Source organism: Eretmochelys imbricata, chromosome 8 (genome assembly GCF_965152235.1).
Source record: "Eretmochelys imbricata isolate rEreImb1 chromosome 8, rEreImb1.hap1, whole genome shotgun sequence".
NCBI lineage: Eukaryota > Metazoa > Chordata > Testudines > Cheloniidae > Eretmochelys > Eretmochelys imbricata.
The window spans coordinates 91,819,707-91,837,690 of NC_135579.1; the positions used below are offsets into that span (position 1 = coordinate 91,819,707).

The 17,984-nt window shown below is 42.8% G+C and overlaps 1 protein-coding gene across 3 annotated transcripts in view; it reads right to left on the reverse strand.

Annotated features, from left to right (window-relative positions):
- The window catches only part of PATJ (PATJ crumbs cell polarity complex component), a 216,242-nt gene extending 198,871 nt beyond the window's left edge, over positions 1–17,371 (reverse strand). For 2 of the 3 annotated variants that reach the window (XM_077824426.1, XM_077824425.1), the window contains exon 1: positions 1,358–1,514. In XM_077824426.1, coding sequence (XP_077680552.1) covers positions 1,358–1,510 — 153 coding nt within the window. In that variant the 5' untranslated portion in view covers positions 1,511–1,514. Of the gene's footprint in view, positions 1–1,357; positions 1,571–3,682; positions 3,812–5,369; positions 5,566–7,099; positions 7,240–8,855; positions 9,051–10,783; positions 10,951–11,038; positions 11,096–17,275 lie in introns of those variants that run through there. The other variant, XM_077824427.1, reaches the window with a different exon arrangement.
- Between the last annotated feature and the right edge of the window lie 613 nt (positions 17,372–17,984).

Consider the following 17,984-nt stretch of genomic DNA (forward strand, 5'->3'; position numbering starts at 1 on the left):
TGCTGAACAAGTCAATCTGCAAGGTCAGTCTCTAACACAGGGAATGTGAAAATAATATATGCTAGGGGAGGAAAAGTTAAGGCTGTATATATAGTCTTGGAAAATGTGACAGAGCCAGCAAGTGATTCTACGTGGCTATATAGATTCTTTAGGAAATGCCTGTTTGCAGAGCACTACACATGTCCTGCTTTCAAGACACCAAGCTCAAAGAACTCAGGATGACATTTATTTAACCAATGTCTTCTTGGCTGCATTAGTATCTCCTGAAGGGGTGGAAAATTCGAGAGGGCAGACGAGAGGACAGGAGGAAGTAGGAACATTTCCATTCTCATCCACTTGAAATGTAGGCTCTTTCCATTCCCCAATCCTCTGCTATTACTGCAACCTCACTTCAGAGGAGAACTGAACCGGTTCCCCATTATAGCTCAACATCACCTATCTTCAGAGAGAAGGATCTCTCCAGAGAGAAGTGAGGTTCTCTCCCCCACCAGAAGCTAAGAGATGCCTTTGGAGCAACCTGGTCCAGTGGGAAAGAGTGCAAACATAGGTTGTGTTTTAAAGAACAGCTCCTCTCAGATTCCAAGTTATAATCAAGATCAAGAGAAGAAAGAAAAAGGCTACTCAGAGATTCCACACCTAAATCTATCTAGCGCATTAGTAGCAGATGGCGTACAAGCACAGCTTTGTTGATGTTTCCAGACTTACTGTACACTTAGTGTAGCATTTGTTGATTTTAATTATTCAAAACTGAAGAGGATGACTTCAAAAAAAAAAAAAACCCAAGCAACTTTGATATGACCGGGAGGAGATTTGCTAAAACAAGATTCAAATATTTAAAATACATTTTCCATCAAAGTTGTGTAGACTAGGAAGATGTTACACTTATGTTTCATGAAGAGAAGTAGCTCACTGTGCTGAACAATTCTGTTCTGGTCATAGTGCATGCTGGATTTTAGGAAAGAAAAAGTCATCATTTTTTAAATCAGCTCAGATGAGCAAGAATGTAATAAGCTAGAAAGGAGATCTAAACGTTCCATTTATCAATAATGTTTATGATCCCGTTAAATCAAATCACTCACTTTGTAATAAATTCTGCAACACTGAAACTGCCCTGGTCAGCCTGGCCCTGAGATAATAGGTATTTATAGTATACTGTAGAAGACTACAAAAGGCTCAACTGATGGCTAAAATAAGGATCATTTAATACCATGGTATGATATTTGGAAGCTCAAATAACAAAATATGTTGCAGTCTGTCTGAAACTCTTTAGCACTTGTGAACGCTGTGCTTTCTCTTTCTGGCTGTAAGCCACAGCAGAACTTATTTGAAGAATTGTGAGGAAATGTCAGATACTTACACCCCTGTCTGGAGGAAAGGGTAATGCACCAACAGGCAAGCTCACAGGGGTTGGTGGGATCACAGTAATCTCACATGCTGGATCTCTTGCAACCACCATCCTAACAGAATTCCCACAGTTCCTCAGCACTTGGGCAACTTGTTCACTGATCATTCCTTGTACATTGGTTCGTCCAATCTGTAAGATGTGATCTCCTGTTCTAAGTCTCCCATCCTTCAAACATGGAACATTTAAAAAAAAAATTAATAACTGGACCAAAATTTTACATTGCAGAACTGAAATTGAGTAGTATATTTTCATGGGGCAGCTAGTGCATGAAAATATCATAAAAAATAATCAATGCTGCAAAACAAATAACGTAAGGAAATGCTAACACAATTAATCATTGCTTTTTCCACAGCAGTTAGCAGTTCTACAGCAAACTGATTTAAAAAAAAAAAAAAAAAGTAAAACCATATTGCTCTTAATGGTACAATTAATCAGAAAAAGGTTAAATTTCATATTTACTGGGAAACAAATGCGGACACTGTTTTGTAATCCTGTAGTCTGAGATTTTCTCTGAGAACTATGCTATCCAATAGCAGAAAAGGCTTTTAGGGATACAAAGCACAGCATTTTGATTTAGGGCTATTTGAAGAACCTGAACAGCTCAAATGTTAAAAACTCAACCCTGCAGGTCTTACTCACATGACTAGCCTTTACTCAAGTGACTAATTCCACTGAATGTAACAGAACTACACTCGTGACTAGTTTTGCTCATATTTATTTAAAAAAAAAAAAAAACCCAAACAAAAAAAAAAAAGGTTGGATTGAGACCCAATCTGTTATTTTTACTGTAAGAAAGAACCATACTAAACATACATAGGGCCATGGCCTCAGCTGGTGTAAATCTTCATATTCCTGTTGACTTAAGTACACTGATTTATACCAGCTGAGGACTTCGCCCATAATAACTAACATGCACATTAATACTGGTGTTACTTCACTGAGCTTTGGCATATACGTGCTCCATATTTCACATTTTTAACTGCATTGGTCCTCTTGTTCAATTGAAACTGATACAGTAATATCTTAATTTACAGCTGTCATTGGAAGCCAAAATATTTTGTTCCTCACAGCAAAAGAGGTGTTTCACAGTAAGTGAAAATGTATTCATTACTTCAGACCATTTTATAGAGGAGGCTCTCAAGCAACAGCTGACTTTTTCCATTCCAGCTCTTCAAATACCCAGTTTTCATTTCTGTTCTGAATTGGAGCATGTGCTATAACCTGCCTCTTGCCTTACATTAATATTTTAAAACGCAACATGTCTTTTTTGCACACCTAAGGTTATGGGCAGCAGTTAGTAACCAGTCATAGGTGAGCTCTCATTGAAATCCCAACCCTGTTAAATGCTTCAGTTGAGGGTAGTTAGTACTGGTCATGATTGGGTCTTTAAAGACTAAGACCCCAAGGCTGCAATCTGATCCAGACAGATGAATCCGTGCACCTGTGTAGGTATCACTGACTTCAGTGGGGCTCTGCGCAGGCCCAAGCCTCTTCACATAAAAATAAATAATCTTTATAAATAACCCATGCACTGGATCTTTGAACATATACTCATGCAACTGGGCTGGCCTTGGGGAAATGATGCCCTGGGTGAACTTGTATTTTGGCACCCCGGCCCCTGCTGCCTCCCCTACCATCCCACATCAAGCCTGGGCTGCACTGCCTCCCCCAGCCATTCCAAGCTCCCTTCCGCAGCCTTGTACCCCAGGTCCATCCACTCCTTGCCTCATGACTATAGCACCCCCCTGACCATTGCACCCTGGGTGGTTGCCCACATTGCTCACTCATAAGGCCAGCCCTGCATGCAAGTAAGTGCCATTACTTTAGTGGGACAACCTGCATGATTAAAGATTACAGACATGAGAATGTGAGTTTGCAGAGTTGACCCCTGTAAAATTGTAACCAAATATATATATTCTATACAGAATCTGCATGTCTGTTAAGAGTAGCTGTCCCAGCACGGATGACTAATGGTTGAAATTTTATTGAATGCTAAATATAATGCTAGACAAGCTTTTAATATTTCTGTCTGATCTGGAATGCAATAAAAGCCCTGCCATGCCGGAGAAGTAACTTAGCTCAGTTCCAGTGTTGACTTTTTATCAGTCATCATACCTTGAACATGTATTTATTTCTATATACAATATATATATTGGCATTCAGTCTTTGATGCTATCAGACTCCTTTTGTTTACATATATTAGTTTATTTTAGAACTGTCAAAAGAAGTTATTGTACTTTAAAACCAAATAAGAAGTGACATAAAATAACAAGTTACCCGATCTGCTAATCCGCCTGGAACAACAGTCCTTACAACAACACCATTTGATTTTCCTCCTACAATTCCAAAACCTAATCCTGAGCCATCGTTAATCAGTTCAACTTCTTCAACATGGCCCCACTGAATCTGCAGTTAATAGAAGAGGGAAATTTTAATTTCAGTTAATAATCAGTATTTCCAGCTTTCATGTCTGCTGGGAATTATTAATAATCTTATTCAGAGCAATTTCCCCACATACAACTGGAGCCATATTGAGTCTTGGTCAGTCAGTCAATGGGTTTTGCATAAATTTTGCTTTTTCACTTTCATAAGACACCATTCTTGACTACATAAAGGCAATTTTAGGATTTCTTACAATAGTAAAGACTACCATTTTAATTTCTGGAAAATCAAGTTTACTGCAACCCATAGGGAGGGAAAAAGTGAGAAGTCTGCATTCGCCTAGTTTTTGTTTAATATTTGACTAGTTTCCTACTTCTGTTATTTTACTTACATGCTGAATAGAGCTCCAGTACACTTTGGATGAATAGCACAATATACATTTTGCCATACTGAATTGGAAGCATCTCTCTAAGCTATTTTGCACTGCAACCTTGTGGCATACAAGACAATCTGAGAACTCCTCTGCCATATGATCACCTTACATAGACACCAAAATGAGGCAAAGCAGGCAGGTTTAAGACTTCTGTGAATAAAGGATTTATTAGCATACTGAAAATCTTGGCCAAGATCAGTTAAAAATCATAAAGGAAGTTTAAAGACCCCCCACAGAGAAACATATTTCTATTTTATTTTGTTAGTCTGTTTGGTGCAAATGCTTTAATGACAAAGCAGTTAAAATTTAATTCTTTAAAATTTTCAGAGCAATAAACAATATTGATTATCCACTAAAATCTTCAAATTTCACTAGCTCTACAATATTCATGAGGGAAGTAATTATCCAGTACAACAAAAATCCCTCTGAAAAAGATCTCCAGCAAAGCTTCCAATATAACAAATTAAGATCACAATATTGCAAACCCCATTCTCAGGCGTGTGTGGCCCTACTAAATTATCAGGACCTGGGAGATTACATAACCGAGTATACAATAAGCCCTCACGCTCAAGAAAGTTAGTGGGTTCACAATCAGTGGAGACTAGCAACATATGAACGTTGATATGAAAAACTGGCAAACTAACCATGCAATCAAGACGTTCCCCTCACAACGATGCATGTATGCGTCACTTTATTTAAATAAGACATTGCTTTGGGGTGTTAATCATATTCTGATCAGTGGAGACTGCTGAAAGTAAACACTGCCTACCCTCTTTTAAGTCATAATCAGAGTCCAATTGCCCAAGGTAAAATGTTTTGCATTAGGTGAATTTGTAAATTGCCCTACCCTGCCCCTCTGTAAGCAGGCTCCACTACTGAGAATGGGTCAACTGACTAAAGCATCAACTCCAGATCCCTCACAAAAACCCCAATATCTACTTTACAACAAATTCACGCAGCTTTGCAATGGAATCATCATATTTAGGGCATGATAACTTTAAAATGAAATACCTGCATTCTTAGACACAATTAAAAAGCACATATAGTTAGCTGCTGTAAAACAAAAATAGTTAAAACTGTAAAAATCCTTTCATACGTTTAGAAAGCACTAACACCTTCCAAAAACTGATTTTTGACAGTATAACTCACAGTCTCAGGTGGATTTGTGTCACTTAAGACAGGAGAGGGTCCGCTGTTTCTTTGGACTGACTCTCTAGCAACAATCAGATGTAAAGATCCTGTGGATTGTTGGAGCAGTGCAATAGCCTGCTGATGGGAAATGCTCTTATCCAACGGGGTGCAGTTGATGGCCAGAATGTGGTCATTTTCCTTTAATCTTTGATCCCTTGATAAAAGATTAAAAGAATTAAAAAAAAAAAGGATGTAACTACGTAACAGGATTTTGTCATCTAAACTGGAACATTCACAATAAACCGTAATGCAATATTAAGTGAATTATATAAAAATGTTAATTTATTACATTGGCTCCACTAGCATACAAGTTAGGTGTACACCACATTCTATTTAATAACCCAGACAAATTGGTTTTTGTTGCAACACTACTATGGTACACACACTTGCTAGATCTTTCAGTGTGTTTCCACGGTAGGTGGGGTGATCAGTGGGTGTTTCATATATAGTTGTCTGTAGTATTCCATTGTTGAAGCTGATTTTGGTGTCCAGGAAGTTGATTCTCTAGAACAGGGGTTCTCAAACTGGGGGTCAGGACCCCTCAGAGGGTCACAAGGCTATTACGTGGGGGAGGGGGTCGCTAGCTGTCAGCCTCCACCCCAAACCCTGCTTTGCAACCAGCATTTATAATGGTGTTAAATATATAAAAAGTGTTTTTAATTTATAAAGGGGGGGGGTCACACTCAGAGACATGCTATGTGAAAGGGGTCATCAGTGCAAAAGTTTGGAAACCTCTGCTCTAGAACACTCCCACACTAGCGAGTCAAATGGATGGGTCGTGGTTATTGAAGTTGTGGTGGAAATCTGAGGGAGTTTAGATATTTTCATCCTCTGGACAGACCATCAGGCATATCACTGGTTTCGTAGTGCATCTCTCCAGAAATTCTTCTTCAAGGTGGCCAATGAAGAGACTGGTATATTGGAGCCATCCTAGTACCTTGACTATACCCATGGTTTGGCAATGTGTTTGTTGTTGAATATTAAATTATGTGTGAGGATGAATTTGATGATGTGTTTGGGGTGGATATCTGAGGGTTGGCATTATCTTGTAAATATCTGAGGCAGGCAGCAATGCTGTCACTGTAAGGGATGTTGTGAATGTAGCGGAGTTTCTAGAGGAAGTTGGTTGTATCCTGGAGGAAGCTGGTCCTTTGTGTGGTGAGTGATTTGAAGATGGTTTCTATAAGTCTCAACATTCCTTCAGTAAGATGCTGCGGCCAGATAGGATGGGTCTGCCTGGGTTCTCTTGTTTATGTATCTTGGGAACCATGTAGAAGGTCTCTGGGGGATGAGGCTGTAGAGTATCTCCTGAGGTTGTTTGGGGAATGATTTAATGATCAGAAATCAACGTAATGATCAAGAATGTGGTTTCATCTGCTGTAGCTGTGACACTCTTGCGTTCATTTCCCAGACCAGAGAAGAGCTCTGTATAAGCTCAGAAAGCTTGCCTCTCTCTCTCTCTCCAAAAGAAGTTGGTCCAATAAAAGATATTACCTCACCCACCTTGTGTCTCTAATAGCCTGGGACAACACTGCATACCCAAAATTATTAGTCATTTTTTAAATCTTAGCCAGTGTTTTTCTTGCAATTATTTTTTTAAAACATGCAAAATCATAATTTTGCTGCACTTCTGAAGGGGGATTTTTTAAAAATAAAGGTTAATAAAACACAAATCTGCATATTCTTACCTGGCAGCTATGCTTCCTGGCTGGATTTCCTTGACAAAGATACCAGCTTCTCCCATGGTTTGATTTTTAAGGGCAATCACACTAAAACCAAGACCTCCAACAGATGGTTTTTCTATATCTATATATTCTATTTGCCTGCCCTAATAAAAAAAAGTTAATTTGCAACAGTAGAATGATCTTGTTTAAAATTTATGAGTACAAGAAGAACTAGTCTCTCCCCTTCTTTAAAAAAAAAAATTCAGAATTTTGAACATATGTTACTTATATGAAAAATAAATAGGAGAGGTTTATAGAACAGAATGCAGTATATACAGGCTGCCCAAGGTTCTGAACCCTCAGGAAATTTAAGAGCGGCTTTCACACTTCATTCACATTATGAGATGAATTCCAAACTGGACAAAAAGTATGTATAAAATGCTGATTAATGCAGTTTATTTAGAATTTCTGGAAACATTGCATAACTAAAGCAAAGAACTTGTCTTTTGGCTGCTTTTTGCTTTAAAAAGGGTTAGTTTTTAGCTCGGCATTCAAAGGCTATGGTTTTTAAATACATATATTTTTCCCTCCAGTACAGAGTTTCTGGGTGCGTTTACTAGTATAAAATACCCATGAAAAAAATACTTTAATCACATCTGTTTTATTTAAAATAATGTTCAGTCTTTAACTCAACCAGTAAAAGATTTAGTTTGTAAAACACTACAGTAACATTAAGGTAGTCAATATTTAATATAGAAAGGAATGACTAATCAATTAACCCAACTGATGAAAATAATGCCCAGTTTTAAATGCATAGGATAGGCCCAGTCCTACATGGTTGGATCCCTGTGCCTGTACAATAATGGCTCTGCTACACTAATATGCTACACCAGGGGTGGCCAGGCTGTGGCTCCGGAGCCCCATGCGGCTCTTCAGACGTTAATTGGCGGCTCCTGGTACAGGCACCGACTCCGGGGCTGGGGCTACAGGCGCCAACTTTCCAATGTGTTGGGAGGTGCTCGCTGCTCAACCCCTGGCTCTGCCACAGGCCCTGCCCCCACGCCACCCCTTCCCGCCCCCTCCCCTGAGCCTGCTATTTCCTTGCTCCTCCCACTCCCCCTCCGAGCCTCCTCATGCCAAGAAACAGCTGATCGGGAGGTGTGAGGAGGGAGGGAAGCTCATGGGGGGCTGCTGACATATTACTGTGGCTCTTTGGCCAAGTACATCGGTAAATTCTCGCTCCTTCTCAGGGTCAGGTTGGCCACCCGTGCTACACAGTCTATGTTCATGAAGTTAGTATCAGTCTGATTAGGTTTTAAAATCAAGTTTTATTCAAATTAAATTAAGGGGTATATAAAATGTTTTTAATCACTTCCACTGTTTATACCTCTCCTATTCAGCAGCTAAAATTCAAAACTGAAATTTTTTCAGGAAACATCTCTTTCCCATGAAATTTCATCAATGGGGAAAATAATTATGGTTTTTGCCAACTGAAATTTTTCTGTTTTGGGGTATTGATTATAAGAAGAAAAAAAAGTCAAGTAAAATATTTTTCATTCTTGTCGAAGTTTTTCCACTGGGGGGGGGGTGGTGGGGTGTGTGTGGGGGGGGGGGGGGGGAATCCCAACCAACTCTACTCTCTTACTGAGTTATAAGACACCACTCCCCAGGACACAGTACAGAAAGTTATGTTTGGCAATCTATTGCAACACAATGTATGCAAAAGAAATGACATTTGTTGAAAATAAGTTTAAACACACTGGCAATGACAGGACTTTACCTTTGCCATCCGTTGGATCATCATGTTTAATTCATCAGCTCCTAGTTTTGGAGTGAGTGGATCTACTCTGGGTCCAGATGAATTATAAGCCATATACACATTCCCATTAGCAATGGATCTGTCAGCATCAAATACTAGTAACCCTCTCTTAGTAAAATCAAAGTCCACTGAACGGTCTGAAGGCATGTAATTGAGCTGTTAAAAACAAGCAGAAATACTTAGTCAAATACCATCCTGCAAAAGTAAAAATCCAATATAAAAACAGATTTGCAGGTATAAAACTTTGTACAAAACCAGCCATATAAACAATTTATCAGGATTTTAAATCAGAATATTAATACCTAGTACGAACATCAGGATTGCCTAAACTATTTCACCAAGTGTATGAAAGGACGAACAGGAACAGGCATGTACTAAGGGACAACATCTAATTTGTGCACAAAATAAAAACAGGAGGAAAAGAAAAAGAGGCAGAAAGAACGCTGAATCAGCTGGAGACAGAAGAAGAAATGCAGCATGACAGCAGCACTAGCCAAAACACAGTTCCTTTGGTATTAAAAAAGAATTAAAAAAAAAAAATACAATCCCTCCATGTTTCAGCTATTTTTTAAATGAAAAAATATTCTCTCCGTTTCCTTCCATTTCATTCTCCCTATATGTATTACATCCCTCTTTCTTGTCTTTTCCTGCTCTCCTGTTTTTCCCCTCTCCTCCCCAGGATCTAAACACATGTGGAAGGAGTGTCAAAATAGCCTTCAGACTACAGGTTAAATTTTCAAATGCACCTTGGTCACATAGGCCTAAGTCCCATGTTCAAAAGAGACTTCGGTACCTAAGGCCAGGTCTACACTTGGAAGGCTTTGCCAGTCTGTCTATAGCCTAGTGTGGACACAGCTTATAGTGGCAAAACTGAGCCAAATAAACTATACTGGCTTATCTGCCAGTATAACTATCCTGGCAAAAGCACAATTGCATCTACACAAGGGGACTTTGCTGGCGCAGCTATGGCGGTCACAAATCACATCTCATCGTACTCCTGATCAATATAGCTATGCTAGTAATAGTTTGTAATATAGACCTGACTTAAGTCTCACTGAAAGTCAACAGGACTTATGCTAAGACACCTAGGCACTTCTGAAAATTTTATTCCGGGTCTCATGATCCTTCCTCTATTCAGTTATTTCAGTCATAGTGTTTTACCGCTCAAGTGCTCAGGAAAGCCGAACAAACAGCAGAAGAGCCACTTGTGCTTTCTCCAGTTCACAGGCCACACATTTACCGTGTTCCCCCTGGTTGGGCCTGGTCCACAGGCAACAGATTGCACATGCTATAGTTGCTAGGAGCTGGAATTCAATATATAGCAACACCAGTCAACTAACAAATGCAGAGGCTTTCCCCTAGGAATTACAGATGTTGACATGCCAAGCAGGAGAAAGAGTTCTCTCGTTCAGGAGTGTATTTAAAAGGAACCTGAACAAAATCAACTTGTTGAATACTGATTCTGAATATTCCAGGTATTCATTCATTATGCACTTGCCACAAACTGTGCTCCTAGATGTATTTGCATTTACAGGTAAAATTGTCTTCTACAGCCATATGGATAATGACAGAACACCTGCAGAGCTCATTGGCACCCAGGGCATGCAGAATTAATTCCTGATTTTAAAGTTCATGTGCCTGGTTCAACTAGCCCTATGACTTGAACTGGGTGTGTAGGTGAGCATGCCAGGCACTCGGATCCTCCAGTTATCGGAGCCATAGCCCGGTTAAATACCAACGTGGTGGAAAACAGAACATTCAATCACCCCAGTCACAGTTTATAAAGCCAAATGGCAGCATCCCCAGTGACACACGCCTACATACCATAATTTAAATTCCTAAATAAATATAGCCAATAGAATAGCCAAAAAAGGTAACTTTCAACTTACTTGCTCCTTCAGTTGCTTGATGGACTGCTGAAGGGTCAGTATCTGATTAAACAAAGGGCTTCTGAGTGTGTTACATAAAATAGTCAGGTTTTCATTCTGTGAAGTCTCCCCTCTCTCTCGCAGTTTCATTTGCAGTCGATCAAGAATTTGTAGCACCTGCTGCTTATCTGATACATCCCAAAATAATACAGATTAGAATTCCGGCTCCCAATTCTCTCACTACTCAACAAAGATAATTATTCTTAAAACATCTACCTGCTGCAGGATTTTCAGGCATGGTGAATTGATCTCTTTGGAATCAGTCAGAATAATCTAGACGACGTTAAAAATAAATAAATAAATAAATAAATAAATCGACTTAGAAACCAAGTGTAAACTAAGTTATACCTTCCAGCAGATTGCTTAAGAGACAGAGTCAACTCAAAAAAAAAATTTTACTGTATCATTTCTATAAGTAACATGTAAGATTACTATAATCGATATTAGAGGATAAACTATTTTTTCATTGTGTTTACTTCACTTACAGTATTGTTTACTTTGTTACAATCAAATGCAGTCAGTTTCACTGCTACTTATAAATGGTCACCAAGTTTCCCTTTGTTGTTTGTTTGGGCTTTTCACAAAGCAAAAAGGACAAAAAAGATTTTTAAACACAGAAAAATGCAACTGTAAAAGACATAGAACTTGACAGAGGAGATTAAAATACAGGTATGTCACAGCAAACTATTTTAAACTTGTTTTTAATTGACTACACTTTAAGCAGATGTCCTTTCAAAATACACAACTACTTTTTCCACTGTTATTTTAATTACTGAAATACTGGCAGACTCCTCATAGTTATGGGTCAATCCTACAATCCGATCATGTGGGTGGAACCTTACATCTGTGCGAAGCCCCTCCAAAATCAGTGGTGCTCCACACAGGCAAAATATATTGTAGAATCAGGGTCTAAAATTGGTCTAGTTGATAAGGCATTGGGCTTGATAAGGAAATCTGAGTTCTATTCCCCGCTCTGCACCATGACCCTGCTGCGTGAACTTGAGCAAGTCACTTCACCTCTGTTTCCCCTCCTGTCCTTTGTCTGTCTTAGTTATTTAAATAAACTCTTTGGGGAGGAAAGGAGTACTTGTGGCACGTTAGAGACTAACCAATTTATTTGAACATAAGCTTTCATGAGCTACAGCTGGACCATCTCTTACTATGTGTATGTACAGTGCCTAACACAATGGGACTCCAATTTTGGTTGAGGCCTCTAGGTAGTACTGTAATAATAAATATTAGTGTTCGCAATATGTTTTGTGAGACAATAAAGCCCTAATGTGCATATCACCTTGCATTTATATAGGGCCTGGCATGCTGAGGGCCACCAAAGCAGTTTACCAACTTAAACAGATACACAGTATACGCCTGACTTTCCAACCCCCTATTATCCAAACCTCTGCAGTATCTGAATCCCCAAGGGAGACAAAGAAGGGATATGGCTAATGCAGAGGTCTGGATAATAGAGCAGAGACTCAGGGACGCGGGGGAGGCCACCCTGCTACTGAATGGCTCCTATGAGAGCACAGAGAGCCCTGTGCAGCCCCACTGTCACAAGAGCAAGTGAGCAAGGCCATGACATACAGTTGCCAACTTTCTAATTGCACAAAACCGAACACCCTTCTGTCACCCCTTCCCCAAGGCCCCGCTCCTGCCACACCCCTTGAGGCCCCGCCCACCTTTAACTCCAGCCCCCTAGGGTGTGGGCTGGTTCAGAGTGCGGGAGTTCAGAGTGCGGGAGGGGGCTCCAGGCTGGGGGTGCAGGCTCTGGGGTGGGGCTGGGGATGCGGAGAGGGCTCAGGACGGGGGCAGAGGGTTGGGATGTGGGAGAGGGCGTGGACTCCAGGAGGGAGTTAGTGCACAGGACGGGGCTCAGGCAGGGGGTTGTGATGTGGGAGGGAGTGCGGGGTCTGGATGGGAGTTAGGGTGTGGGAGGGGGTTCTGAGCTGGGGCAGGAGGTTCAGGGTGTGGGCGGCGCTTACCTCAGGCGGCTCCAGGTCAGCATGTCCAGCCCCTAGGTTGAGGCATGGCCAGGCAGCTCTGTGTGGTGCACGCTGCCGGCGCCCACAGGCGCTGCCCCCCACAGCCCTTATTGGTCATGGTTCCCAGCCAATGGGAGCTGCAGAGCCAGCACTGGGGGCAGGGACAGTGTGTGGCGCTTCCCTGATTGACCATCTGGCCAGGGGCTGCTGGGACATGCCAGCCGCTTCTGGGAGCTGCATGGACCCAGGGCAGGCAGAGAGCCTGCCTTAGCCCTGCTGCGCCACCAACCAGACTTTTAATAGCCCAGTAAGCAGTGCTGACCGGAGCCGCCAGGATCCCTTTTCGACCACCGGTTCCGGTCGAAAACCGGACGCCTGGCAACCTTACCGTGACAGTGGAGCTGCAGAGGACTCCCTGCGCTGCCACTGGACCAGTGACACCTGATCCATGAAGGCGCAAGATGCAAGGAAGGCTGCAGTCCTGGTGGGGCAGAGCAGAGTCCTGGCCAGGGGCCTCTGCCTCCCCCTACACCTTACGCCTGCAATAATCAGAGTGTAGGAGCAGTAGCACAGGGCTCCCTCTGCAGCCCGGATGTCAATCCTACAATCCGATCATGTGAGTGGAGTCCTTCTCAATTACCCAAACAAAACCCGGATCCCCCATGTTATCTGGGGATAATCAGGAGTATACTGTGTGAGGAATAAACAAGATTAATTCATTCAAAACCAGCCCCTCTGAGGAAAGGTTTGTGCCACTTTTGCAACAATCCCTCCCTAATTCCACGCTGGGCTTTGGTCCTGAATCAACTCAGAAGAAAATACAACAGACTGAAGCACCAAGACCACTCTCTCCTATATTCCAGGCCTGACCTTGCTTAGTTTGAAAATATCTTATGAGGTTTATCAAACAGGGCAATTTTACCTGCCCCACATTCAAACACAATTCATAGGAGCTGCAAAACAATCCCATTGTGGAAGTAACTGGAAAACACCTTAAAGACAGCTCAAACACAGGAGCTGTCACACCACAAAATAAATTCACACCATAAAATAAATCCAATCTGACAGGAAACCTGAAGACTCACTAAGGAAGCAGCACATATTCAAGAACCACCTCATCTAGAGGCTTGTGTTGATACTGTCTTGAAGGTGAATCATGTTTGTGTTGTAGTGGGTGGAAGGACAGTAGTGATGACATGGGGTAAGGATTCAAGAGAGAAGGATTCAAGCAGAAAAAATGGGAGTGTCCTTTTGGCTCCACCAAATAGGCAGAAGAACCCAGGAGAAAAAGAATCAAATGAAAATTTCCACTTACAGCCTTTAACGGTTGACTGGAGCTGCTAAGAGCTATTGCAGAAGCAGCTACACACCAGTGGCAGCTGAAGTGATCCTCATGTACAGTCTGTCTGTCCCAGTCCTCTTTCCTCCCCATCCTATTCTCCTCACCTCGCTAGTTCTAGTCTCACCTCCTCAGGCTTTTCGTCCTCAGCTCCTCACCTGTTCTAAGTGCTAGTCTTCTTGCCCAACCATTCCCAGTTCTCTCTCTATCCCCCGACTCCTTTTCTCTGGTCTCCTCCTCTTTGCTTCCACCCCAGTTTCCACTGCAACTCCCATGCTCTCTAGCTTCCAATCCTAGGCTCTCCTACCAGTCTTCTTGTTCCATTTTATACTGCCCTTCCAAGCCATCCAGGGCTGAATTAACCATCACTGAGCCCTAGGAAACCACAGGGTTGCACCTCTGGTCATGTTGTCCCATGCCACCCAGGATGATGGAGCAGCCAGGCCAAATCTGAATGAATGCCATTGCAACCTGATGCACGGGGTCTCAGCACCACTCAGGTTTGGGCCCTAGGCACATGAGTAGCTTGCCTATGTGTTAATCTGGCCCTGGTTTTAACCCCTGCAATCCAGCTCTTGTCTCCTCTGTATTCTAATCAGAAAACTTTTCTTCACACTGCCTGGGCCCAGCAGGGTGCCTCTGAGAGCACAGAAGAGGCACGTTCCCTGCTTTCCGCTCCAGGGCCAGTAGGATTTTTCAAACTTGGCCAGATTTGGGCAGTTTTTCATGGAGATAGCAAAAGATACATCCCTGATACAAAATGGTCCGTTTATATGGTCCGTTTATACACAAGCAAACAGTGTAGTTCAAGGGTTCTCAAACCTTTCCATGTTTTAAATTATCTCTTGGGCACCTCCCCTCTGATTCGCAATTGAACAACGTCTATGTGGCAACTACAGCAATTGCTCACGTGGTTATGTAATATTAGGAAAGTTTTCAGCATTTTTCAGTGCAATTTAGCAACTGGGAACAAGGAAGGACAGTATCATGTGACCAGCCAGCTATCTGCAAACTGCCAGCAAACATTTCACAGAAGAATGCAAGGAGCTCATGGCATGTGCAATGCACTCAGGTCTGCAGGGTATGACACTCCAATTTCAATTGCAGTAACATCCAAAATGTGTTAGGTACTGTCCAAACACAGATGTAGGCCAGGTCTATACTAACAAAAAGGTTCACCAGTATAGCAATACAGGCAAATCCTAGTGTGGACATAGCTTATATAGGCAAAAAAGTGCTTTTGACAGTATAGCTTATACCAATTTCGCAAGTGAAATAAGTTACATCAGGAAAAGCCTTTTTATGCCTGCAGTTACACTAGGGCTTTTGCTAGTATATAAGTGTCACACAAAAAAGGTCACACCCCTAAACAACATTACTAGACTAGAAAAAGTTAAGACCTGGCAAAAATATAGTGTCCTGTCCCAAAGTGCATAGAATTTTCTGAACAACTCTGGAATCATTCAGAAGGAAAGAAGCTATTTTATACAGCCCTGTGGCAGGATAATGTGTTACCTTACACAGTCCAGGAGCCCACACACCTAATCAGGAAAGAATTATGGCCTTAAAAAACAAGACTTTCATCAGGTTATTGTTTAAGACAAAAAGCATACTCAGTGGTGTACAATACACAAAAATATGGACAGTTCCTGCCACAAATTTATGGCTGTGTCTTCACAGCAGAACAGATGTGTTTTCTCCACCAAGATATCTATCTCAATGTAAAGTCCTAGTGGAGTCAAGGCACAGGTAGCTGTTACCTTGACTAGCTACAGTGAGTTAAAAATTACGGTGTATTGTCTCCACTAGGACTTTACATTGAGATAGATGTCTTGGTGGAAAAAAACATATCTCGTTTGCATTGGAGATGAAGCCTATGTTTAAAGACACATGGGGCCTGGTTTTCAGAAGTGCTGAGCACCAAAAACTCCAGCCGAATCCATGAGAGCTAGTGGCACTCAGCACCTATGAAAAATGTGAAAGAGAATACATGGAAAACTGGAGAGGTGCAGATAAAGGTTTTACTTTCTCCTCCCAATCCCCCCACAATAATCAAACTAATTTTCCTCCGATGTAAAAATAAAGAGCCCGTTACATCCTGGCAGCTACATCTACTCACATGCAGCAGGAGCAGAGACTGGGGGGGAAAATGGGGAAGTATTGCCCCCCCAAACGAGAGCTGACACTTGGAGGGGACAAAGGAACACGTGCCACCCATATCTTTGCCTTCCATTTAGCACACAGGTTTTCAAACTCAGGGAGGGGATGTGTGGAGGAACACTCAGGGGGGTATGCGGTGACTTCAGGCAGCCCAGAACAGCCCCACATGGCAGGACTTGGAGAGGGTGGCCAGGTGTCTGATTTTCCACCAAAAAGGTGGTCGAAAAGGAAACCTGTCCAATCAAATCTACTGACTGAACACCCAAAGTCTGTTTTTTAAATATTATAAAGTTGGCAACCCTATCTCCAAACCCTGCCACATGGCGCTGGCCTGAGCTGCCTGGCACCACCACACCCCACCAAACGTTCCTCCATGCCCCATCCCCAGTTTGAAAACCCCTGCGATAAATGGAAGGCAGAAATCTGGGGGTCGCACATGACCGCATGTGCCACCCACATGTCATTTCTGCCCCCATCAAACTAAGCCTATGACAGAGACCTCTGATCATTTCCAGAGTGACAGAAAGTGATCAGCTCCCCATTTCCAAATCAAGCCGGTCTTGGACAGAGTATGGAGTTAAAACCAGAACCAGCTGGCCAAACCCCTTTGGAACCAGTGGGGCTGCTGTTGAAACGGGCCTTGAATCTGAACTGTCCCTGACTGGGAGTAGTTTAAAACTATATTGATTGTGGCTCTATAAAAAGTGCCTAGACCGACAGCTCAGCCCCTGGCTCATCGGGGCTTTGCAGAGCCAAAGCCAGTCCTGCTCGAGGTTCACTAGGCTTGGGGTGCTGTCCGGTGAGGATTAGTGAAACTCAAACTTTCAGGAAGTTCCTGACCTGCCCAGTCCCAGCCGCTGCTCATTCCCCCTCCTACCCTCGGGAGCATTAACCAGCGAGGAGGCAGGAAACGGACAAGGGGGGCGGGAGTCCCAGCCTGTGGGGAAGCCAAGCTGCCCCCGAGTGTAATACCTGGTCCGCAGAGGCGGGTTGCAAACGGCCTGGCTGCTCCCGAGTCGTCGTCTGCTCTGTACTCTCACCTGGGCGGAAACGAGCGGCTGGATTTTGACCGCACCTCACCGTCACCTGCAACACAGGAAATCAGCCGGGCGAGCGCCGCGTACGCACATACCCTCAGCGCTGCGGGCCGCGGGCGAGCTCCGTGCGGGGCTCGGCGCAGGGCAGGGGGACTCGGGGGGGAGGGAGGCAGGGAGAGAAATAGGGAAGGGCGGGGGGGGCGGGAGAAAGGAGTGGAGGGAGGCAAGAGGGAAAGAAAGACAAGAAAAGCACAAATTATTCCCAAGCAAAGGGGATGATGGGGGATGGAGAAGCTGGGGGGAGTGAAAGAAATGGGTCCTTTCATTTCCACCATGTAAACATGTTCTTGAACTCATACCAGGGCTGGCCCTGCGGGGGAGTGGCCTTTAACTAGGGTCTCTCATTGCCCAAATACCATATTGGCCCCTGATCCTGCTAACACTTACACGCAGGCTTAGCTTTACTACCATGCCTAGCCCCATTGGTTTCAATGCCACTGCTCGCCATAGCAAAAGTACAAAAGTCAACTCTTCTAATATTTGTTGGTTTTCTTAAAGCCCCAGCTCCTGGATTCAGGTGGTTAGAGAAGAATCTCAGCTTTCATTTAAAAATAAAAAAGACAAAAATAAGTAAATTTCTAGCC